Source organism: Selaginella moellendorffii, unplaced genomic scaffold, assembly GCF_000143415.4.
Source record: "Selaginella moellendorffii unplaced genomic scaffold, v1.0 SELMOscaffold_20, whole genome shotgun sequence".
NCBI lineage: Eukaryota > Viridiplantae > Streptophyta > Lycopodiopsida > Selaginellales > Selaginellaceae > Selaginella > Selaginella moellendorffii.
The window spans coordinates 1,306,182-1,315,418 of record NW_003314281.1 but is presented as its reverse complement, the minus strand read 5'-3'; the positions used below and the strand labels follow the sequence as shown (position 1 = coordinate 1,315,418).

Genomic DNA, 9,237 nt, shown 5'->3' with positions numbered 1-9,237 from the left:
CTGCACTGAACATACTTTGCCTCTCACTCCTTCTGCAGCAATATACACTTGCAGAGAAAGAGGCCGTCATGGTGGTGTACACAGTCTAGCATTTCTAACACTTGCTTTTTGGGAGCGTATATCTACTCTATTTTACTTGTCTGTGATAATGTTTCTTTTACAGAGTCTCCATATACTTTATAGTGAACGTTCATGATCCAGGAATTCTAGCCATGACACAACCCCAGCCAGCTCATAGTTGCAGCCAATATGGAGTCCACAATTTCGCATTATCCACAAGGTTCTTTTCAGGTGGCTCAGTCCTTTCATCATCAAGAAGGCTTTGAGCTTTAACATAGAAATGAAATGGTTGGGCCAATGGTAACAACACCTCTATAGTAGCAGATTGTGAAAAATGAACTTACAATGAGGAACCCTATATTATCCCTCCGGTCCAAAGGCACCTTCATGAGTCCAGATAAGAATAAGGTCTGGATTAGCATTAAAAGAATTAAAGCACAAAACTAAGAGGTATGGGTAGATTACTATATACTGAAGGAATGATACTGAGTCTGTGATGAAGAGAAAACCAAAGGTGACTTATGGTATCCCTTTAGTACAATTTTTGCATCCTCTTTTTCTAAAGAGCTTCTACATGTTTGCAAGGTCAAGTTTCTAAGTTCGAATGCAAACTAGAATTTTATTTTATTTTTAATATTATCTATTAATAAAAGTAGGAACAGCAGTTTTGTCGACGAGTTATGGACCTCAATTCTGTTGGAGTTCATGCGGCGCTACCGGAAAAAAAAAGTAGCAAAAACTCAAAACAAGTTGAGAAAAACGAACGTACCTTGATTGGAGTGATCTAAAGCACAAAGGGCATGATAATTTGGCAATGCTGGCCGAGATGAGGATGGGCAATCTACACCTCAAGAAAATAAATCTCCGAGTTAGAGCTAGCTGGAGAACAAGGACTTGCCTGCGAAAGTATCCAAGTGATTTGATGCGCCAATACGATGTCATTAGAAGCGCCTTGAGAAGAATGTCTGGTCTGGCTGTGCACATTGGATTCCCTTCATACAAACAGCTTTGAGCAGCTTCTCTTGTTCCATGCCTCAAACTCGCGTGGATCTCCAGCAAAAGTTCTCCCAAAACCAGCTGCTCCGTAGACGAGCCGAGACAATCTGACTGCGATCTCCCTGAGTTCGTCTGTTCACTCCATTTCACCATAAGCAGAAGTAGCGAGTGTAGAGATCACCTGTCCCTCGCGAGGCTTCTCAGACACAAGCGCTGCTCTCAGGGCGTGGCCCGATATTAATAAGGGACGTCCATTCCATTCCATTGACCAGAGAAACAATTACTTGAACAATCATCTCTGAAGAATCTGCCACGAAAACTTCACATTACTTTTTTACATAGGAGACCTTGAACCATCTCGTACACAGACTCTACTCTGCTCCTCAACAACCCACCTCACAGTAAATCATGGAACTGCTTGCTAGCAGCATTTGCTATTGGAGATGTATCTACAATGCCAAAAAACCATGCTAATCCCTACAAGTGTCATGGACAACAATGCTGGTCAGTATGCTCAATGTTCCGTACAGGCATCTCGTGTAATATCTTCTTGGCTTCTTGTGTGTGGCCGGATTGAGAGAATTCAGCTAGCATCGACGTTCAAGAGACGAGATTCTTCTCCAACATGGAGTTTTTGTTTACATATGCCCATACTGGGCATATGCAGAAAGGAGCAAGGTCCAAATAGCCACGTTTGTCTGGAGCATTGTATCACATATTCGTTACACGCATTTAAATCTTCCCTGGGCCTCGCGGGCATCTCCTTGAATATGCATTTTGCATATCAGATGCCCATTTTGGGCATATGCCAATAGTATCGCTGTCGGGCTACCAATAAAGCTCCTCGAGCTACACGGTATCAAGGCCTCTACGTTCTTGAATGCTCTATCGGAGCTCCTCGAGGCCCAATCGATCGTTGACAGGATCACTGCCGCTGGAATGGATTGCGGTGTCATCGTCACCACGGCCGTGGTGAGTGGTGCGTAATATCGTCTTCTGGAACGAGGCCACGCGCAGCACGGCCGACGCGTCGACGTGATCGCGGTATTTCGGCTCTTGGAGCTACAAGGCGGACAAGATGACATTATGGAGGCTTGTTCTTGCTCCTGGTAGGGAAATCTCAATGCCAGGAGGCTCTTTCACCGTCACCTCCTCGCTGCACTCCGGGAAGTGATGGCCCATCCGCTAAGCTTCTCCCAGGAAACTCTTCCCAGGATGTGGGAGACCTTCCCTTGTGTCGTCCAAGCTAGCAGATCAGGTCGCTGCTGAGCTCAAGGCCGTGAGTTTGGCGCTAGCTTCCAGCTAAGGAACATCATATTGTTGGATTCCAGTCCTCCTTGCATCTCCCGGAGAACTCTAGCGTTTCTTGATCAATACAGAAACCACTGGCAATGGTGCAACAAGGTTATTTGAGAGCATGGAAAGCTAGAATGTGGCGGCCTGGATATCGATCATTGCTGCTTACTTTTGTTGAAAACTAAGGTAGAAGAGAAAAACTCTATCACTCAGATATCATCACCATTATACATACACAGGTGAGAGTTGTGACTCTCCAGATCCACCACATGTCACCACGTGTCTCAGCCATACAATGATCTCAGATGTACTACATCCTCACACCCCCACTCAGCTGAGATCAAATTTGCAATTCACAGCCTCTCTAGATCAAGGGGCTCATCGTTTTCCTCCTCTTCCTCCTCCATTCAGCCCAGAATTTAATCCCTGAGCTCCAATACCATGTTGAAAACTAAAGAAGAAGAGAAAAACTCTATCGCTCAAATACCATCATCACTATACATACACAAGTGAGAGTTGTGACTCTCTAGATCCACCATGTGTCTTAGCCATACAGTCTCGGATGTACTACATCCTCACAACTGTCCATTGACGATGAACATCATGCGCATAACCCCCTCCCATAATCCCAGAGTTTTGGATTAAAGGAGTTAATTTGCTGAGTGAGCAAGCCATCTCACTGGAGCTGACGCAGGCTTACTACAACTTTGTTGAGGACGACCATCCAGGTAATGAAATGAAGAAGTTTAGAGTTTGTTCAGACTGTTGCATGGCTTCCAACATTTCCAGGATCTCAAAGAGGATTGCATGATTTGATGAGGATTGCGTGACACGTGGTGGATCTAGAGAGTCACAACTCTCACTTGTGTATGTATAGTGACGATGATATCTGAGTTTTTCTCTTCTTCCTTAGTTCTCAACATGGTATTGGATAGAGAATGGTGCTTGCTACTGGTGTCCGTGTCGAGAAACCCGTGTGGTGCCCATGTCGTCGGGCCAAGCCTGAGAGCAGCGCTTGTGTAGAAGCTTTGCGAGAGACAGGTGACCTCTACGCAGCATGGAGAAGCTGCTCAAAGTTTGTATAGAGAAGGGCATTCCCTCAAGAACATCACATGGTTTTGCAGGCAAGTCCTTTCAGAGATTTCTTTTCTTGAAATGTAGATTGGCTCGGCCAGCACTGCATCTTACAGCTTTAGATTCTCAGCTTGTTTTGTGTTTTCGCTACTTTTTTTTTCTGTAGCACCAAGGATTACAGAGCATGAACTCCATCAGAGTTGAGGTGGTACAAACGTTTCTACTAGATGCCATATGTCACAACATTGCTGGATGTGACGAGTTATGGCTGCTCGTAGTCAAAACTGCTGTTCAGCCCGCTCTTAATTTGGTCAACAAATAATTTATTCGAAGCTTGTGGCCTTGGAAACTTGATGCAATCCCCTCTAGAAACAAAGGATGCAAAAATGTACTATACCATTACTCACCTTTGATTGTCTCTCCTTCACAGGCTTAGTATATCGTGATCTACTCTTCCATTCCTTCCACATTCCTTCAGTGCTGTTAATTTGAATAGTGTTTTATACTGTTTAATTGAAAACTTATTGATCATAAATGGGTGTGCAAGAGAACTTATGAACATTTGGATGCCTAGAAGAAAATTCTAATAACATAAAATATTAACTTTCATGGAGGCACCAAAGATGGTGCAAACAGAAAAGCAGACATCACAACTGAAGGGTTCTGAGTTGGAATGTTAGTCCAGGTCTTACACTCATAATCCAAAAAAAACACCTTACTCTTATCCGGAATCATGAAGGTGCCTTCGTAGAAACAGGCCGGAGGGATAAGATGGTAGTCCTCGTTGTAAGGAAAGCTTGCCTCCTTAACAAATCTCTTGGATGCACAGTCCAACCTTATTAGCATCATCTTCACAACCCCACGATCTGCTCCTATAGCCACAATGAAAAACTGGGGTGCTGTTGTTACCACCCAATTGGCCCAACCAGCTCCCATAGGTCGATTGGATGATGACCACTCGATGGACCATCTCATTTCTTCCATGTTGAAGCTCAATATCCCCTGATTCGAATTAAAATAAGCTTTGCTGTTGGCCATTCCCACTCCATATATGAGATGAGACCAGCCAGGAAGGTAATCCACTTGGTCCCACACCCCTGATCTTGAGTCATATACATGCAATCGCTCTTCTGCTATACAGATCCAGTACCGCTGCATGGACGGTTCCAATACCAGGGCAGAATGAAGACGCAGGAGTATATATACGACTGCCCTTGAAACCGCTTTCAGAGGCGGTGGGGGAAGCACCTTGAGAGCTCTAGTAAGCGGGTTGAGAACAACATAATCATCACCCATCATTCCAAGCAGCAATCCACCACAAGTACTGAAAACCCTGATGTGACTGTAGACATCTTGATGGACCCAATCTTTTGGTGCTTCAGATCCAACAACAAATGGGTTGCAGTTGTAGATATCCTCACCATTTCTAGTTATACCCAAGACACGAGGAGGAGGTAGATGCTTACTTTTAGAGTGGTATGTTGAATAAAACTTTGCAAATCCTGGTGAATCTACAAGATCCCTCCATTGTCTGCACACAGCTCTAATGCGGCAGTGCAAAGCAACTGCAGGCAAGCGCTTCAACACCTCCTGCTCAATTATGTGCACCAAAATGTCCATACCCTAGTACAAAAGGGGCTTCTTTTATGAAGGCCACAAAAAGGGTTTTCCATTCAAGTTCCTCAACAATCTCCCATAGGCATCGAGATTTATGGTGTACTCCTTCACTGGATTGGAAGCTTCATGCCTTCGACGTGCTTCGATGGTGCGAATCCGGATCTGGACTCATGCTTGTAAGTCCCTGTATTTTTTCACTGTTGTCATTTTGATGCGTGTGAGCAGCAATATGAATGGTTAGTGGGGAGCCAGTACAAGTCTTTAGAATTTGTTAATTCGCAAATCTCCTCGATATGAACTGGATGCGTGGGGTCTAGGTGAGTGTTTCGATTACAATTGTTTTCTAGAATGGTCGCTGTAGGATGCTTGACGTACGAGCTATTCTCGATGTCAAAAACAGGGGAGTTACGAAACACAGCACCAATTCCCAAGGTTTGTGCTGGAGTGATAGTGGTATTAACATAAATTTGCAGAACTTGTTGCCCGATTATCAAAGGTTGCTTTGAGCCCTCACGATGCTTCAAAGTTGATAGAAAACAGCGGTAATATTATCGAGCACTATTTTCTATTTACTCGGTTTGATGCGCAGATTTCTTTCAAAATAAACTTCTGGAAACAGTCCAGTTTATGGCCTCAAGGATACAGCTTCCTTGAAAAAGGTACAGCATTTCCCTGATAGTACCGGACTCAGTTTTTCGCGCAGATTCTTCCAATGGTGGCTTCAGTTCTGGAGTTTGGGTCCGCAGCAGCCGTTACCTCCATTTTTTAAATGGGGGCTTGGCTGTCACAATAGCGTACTGCATTTTTCTTTTATTAAGTTTTTGATTGGCAACGCTGCACCGTCGTTCTGCATTTTATCCTTATTTGTAAGGTGACTGACCTTTTTTTCACAATTTATTGTTCTTTGCGTCGACTGACCGTACTATTCGAGCAAGTTTATTTGAGCAAGTGATCAGTATGGAAATACTTTTCCATGAGCAAGTTGAGTTGTGCATTCACTCGAATTTAGAAACTAAAAATGCCTGCACGGGTTTTTTTCGCAGCCACTGGTTTTTCGAACACACGTTGAAGTCAATGCTCATTTTTGCACCAAAGGTATTTCCATTGCCTGAAAGCAGTTAACCATTATGGGATCTCTGTTGAAACACTTATTGAAATTGCAGGTTCCTTTTTCTCTTTTATTTTTCTTAGTCTCTATCATGTTGACGAAGAACCTGAACACTGCCGGCCTTCTTAACGTACATTCTCCTCTTGTTCTTCGAATCAAGTTACATTTTTCATGCAAGAGTCTGATCAACGCATCACGGCAAGGGCTCTAAGGGATGGATTTGCTCCTGCAAGGGGTGCTGGTATGCGTTTGAGCTCTTCCCTGACAAGGTATAATGGGCCACAAGCCAGTAACTACAGGTTGCTCCATCTTTTATTCTAGTTGCTTAACTGATGTGAGGACTAAAGCCTTTTAAGCTACTTGTCCGGAAGCATCACAACAAGGTCAGCATTGTCCACATCGAAGTAACTTTATCAAAAATCTACTCTGAGCTCGAGGATGGAGTGAGCCCCAGTATTCTGCCTGTTGCAACGTCGGGTCTTCTCGGGTTTGTAAATGCTTATAACTTTGGATAGCTGACTATCTCTTGTCGTCTAAAGCTGCACTGTGAGCTCTCTCAAGACCAGCTAGCACCCCAGCCCAGCACTTCCTTGAGCGAAGATTTCTTCGACAGCGTAGCCGATGACCAAAGACGAGCGATGGATGGGACGACATGGAAGACGCGGCAGCAGCCACAGCAACGCCATGAAACAAGCTGCATAACAGCGTCCCATTGCATTGCGTCCCAGACGAACGCCAACGGCCCCAAGCAAACAACCACTGGTGAGAGTCTCCAACCTTTCCTCTGCTGCGGTTTTCATTTCTTCGCAGGAGTAGCGGTTTAGACAATGCATCCATCGAGATCACCTCATTGACGAAACCTCACTCGTTTCAACTCAGTCGAGAGTAAGGGAGGGATGGTTATGATCTCCAATGTGAGATTGTATACGAGATCATCCGAAAAGTGTGAAGTGTCCGCTTTATGTGCCACGTGGCATACCACGTGGCTGCATCTTAGATGAGGGAGAAAACTTGCTAGGAAGCAGGGGCTTTGTGCAGTCATCTCTTGTGTAAGATAGTAAATCAGCTGGATAATGCTGTCTTCAATCCCGCATGAAATGGTGAGGTGTTTGGTGTGAGAATTAATCTTGCGATGCACCCAGGAGGCACTGGAGCCATATGGCCTCGCAGCACACCATATCACAGGCCACCACTGTTTGCGTTTTTTGCCACGCGAACTTGCAGCATGGCACAGCCCAGAAAGCTGTGCCATGCTGTCAATGCAATGCTTGTTTCATGGCGTTGCTGTGGCTGCCGCATGTTGTCCCACGGCACCCAATGGGGCATGGGAACCTCTATATTATGGGAAGTTTGGGGCAATGTCGGCAAAGATTTGTTGGCACCTCTCGTTCAAGCATTGAAGGAAGAAGGCGAGGCTGCTCCCTGCCAATTCTGTAGAGAGAATTCCTAGGGGAGGACGTGGTGAAGTGAAGTTCTGGAAAGTATAGCCGCAGCCATGTGTAGCCTTGGCAGCAATGTTCCACGTCCTCGACCTCCCATTTGCAGACCCATCGCCGGTCTCCCTAGGGGGCCATCACCACGCTCCGATTACACTATAGAGATTGTGCATCTCCAGTTGGTATCTCGATAGCGTTACTGGAGGCCCGATTGTTCGAGTGATGTTTACATTGGTGAGATAGTATTGGAATTTTGTCTTGCGATCTGCGCCACGAAGCCAGCCTTTGAATGCCAGGCAGTGGTAAGTGATTGCTGGAGGAGAGCGTCCAGATCGATGTTAATTCTCTTTGTCCATCACCTACAGTTATACCACTTGCCTATGTTGACTGTTTGCAAGCAACTGGGAGTCGCAGATACGCGGTGTCTTAGGAGGAATTGGAGTGTGCCTCTCCACACCATGATTTCTGTGGCATGAGACCTGTATCCATGCTTAGCATTCCATATGGGAATCGGTTACGGAGCCCAAGGAAGAAGTGGTGGTTGATGGCCTACCCACCCGTCCATGCTGGCATCCACAGAGAAGGATCGAGGGGACATGAATGCTGTAATGTATGCATTGGACATCCCATTGATATATGTTTGTGTTTAGTAGGCTTGCCAAAAGTTGATGGTATGCTCGTTGAACCGGCACTGCATCGCATTGCTCTGCAAGACCTTGGATGCCACCACCTCTCCAAAATCGGGCATTTTGTTGTCCTGAAAAACCTTATTCACCCCCTCAATAGACATAGGCCCTAGACACAACCTCTATTGCCTCAGGAGGGGGAAAAATCTCTTGCACCATTGCACCCACTTCGGCAACTTCTTAGTTGTTGTAGCAAAAAGACCATCTTCTTGCACAACCTCCATAGCTACAAGTGGAGGCATATGATTAGCAGCCTCCTCAACCATTATAACAGCATCTGCAACTTCTTGGAATGCTGTAACAACCTCCTCAGCTACATCTCTTAAGCCACTTCAACAATGGGATGTTGAACCACATTGATCATATCCACTACAAGAAAGAAGCAAGAAAAGAATTACATAAACAATTATGTACAATCAACTTATTCAATGTCCTCAATTGGCAAAGGAAGTGCAATGAACTACAGAATAGCGAAAGGCACGACCATGGGTTGTGCCTCAACTGGTGGAATAATGATCAGTTGCGGCACATTCTATGCTAGAACTAAAGCTATTCCATTTGAGAATGCCTAGACCATCATCAAGTCTAGCTCAATACAACATAGTTGTCCATGTGAAGGTTGTGATCATGGCAGTAGAATGACTATGCATCATGACTGACAAACTTCCTACAGCCTACCCATTGCAACATAAATCTATCCCCTGTAAAAAAAATGCAATGATATGCAACAGCAACAGGCCTATTCTTGATTTACATTATGCAAAAACCTGGAATCCAAAATGAGTAAAAAGACTTGACACTTACCAACATTGAATTGCATTGCAAGTGACTTCTAGTGCTCCACACTAGAAATGCATTAGCACCAATTGTGGCTATTGATTTGAATGTAACATATTGTGCTTGAAGGGATTGCCATTTGTATTCAAAAGGAAGAGGTCAAGCTAAGAAAAAAAGATTGATTAAA

At 44.7% G+C, this 9,237-nt stretch overlaps 1 protein-coding gene, 1 long non-coding RNA gene and 1 pseudogene across 16 annotated transcripts; 2 read left to right on the top strand and 1 right to left on the bottom strand.

Annotated features, from left to right (window-relative positions):
- The window catches only part of LOC9636787, a 38,850-nt pseudogene extending 36,544 nt beyond the window's left edge, over positions 1-2,306 (top strand).
- A 1,603-nt stretch (positions 2,307-3,909) lies between these two features.
- LOC9636786 (F-box only protein 6) lies at positions 3,910-5,067 on the bottom strand. The gene is made up of 2 exons (XM_024677652.1): positions 4,146-5,067; positions 3,910-4,089 (listed from the first exon to the last, which is right to left on the bottom strand). Exons 1-2 carry the CDS (start codon positions 5,044-5,046, stop codon positions 4,010-4,012), a joined length of 981 nt encoding a protein of 326 aa, XP_024533420.1. The 5' UTR covers positions 5,047-5,067; the 3' UTR covers positions 3,910-4,009.
- A 35-nt stretch (positions 5,068-5,102) lies between these two features.
- On the top strand, positions 5,103-7,192 carry LOC112347189. Of its 15 annotated transcripts, none has more exons than XR_002992699.1 (9): positions 5,103-5,219; positions 5,269-5,360; positions 5,444-5,475; positions 5,540-5,585; positions 5,633-5,702; positions 5,747-6,024; positions 6,087-6,138; positions 6,207-6,638; positions 6,691-7,192. It is a non-coding gene; the product is annotated as an uncharacterized LOC112347189 (long non-coding RNA). The 15 variants fall into 15 exon arrangements; XR_002992697.1 differs by having other exon boundaries at positions 5,517-5,585; XR_002992688.1 differs by having other exon boundaries at positions 5,405-5,475; positions 5,517-5,585.
- Positions 7,193-9,237: the final 2,045 nt, after the last annotated feature.

Bases quoted from the DNA above. Each gene is read 5' to 3' on its own strand.
- LOC9636786 (XM_024677652.1), bottom strand. From the start codon at position 5,046: ATGGACATTTTGGTGCACATAATTGAGCAGGAGGTGTTGAAGCGCTTG. The intron at 4,090-4,145 runs GTAAGGTGTTTT...ATTCCAACTCAG, and splicing joins CTTCATGATTCCGGATAAGA to AACCCTTCAGTTGTGATGTC.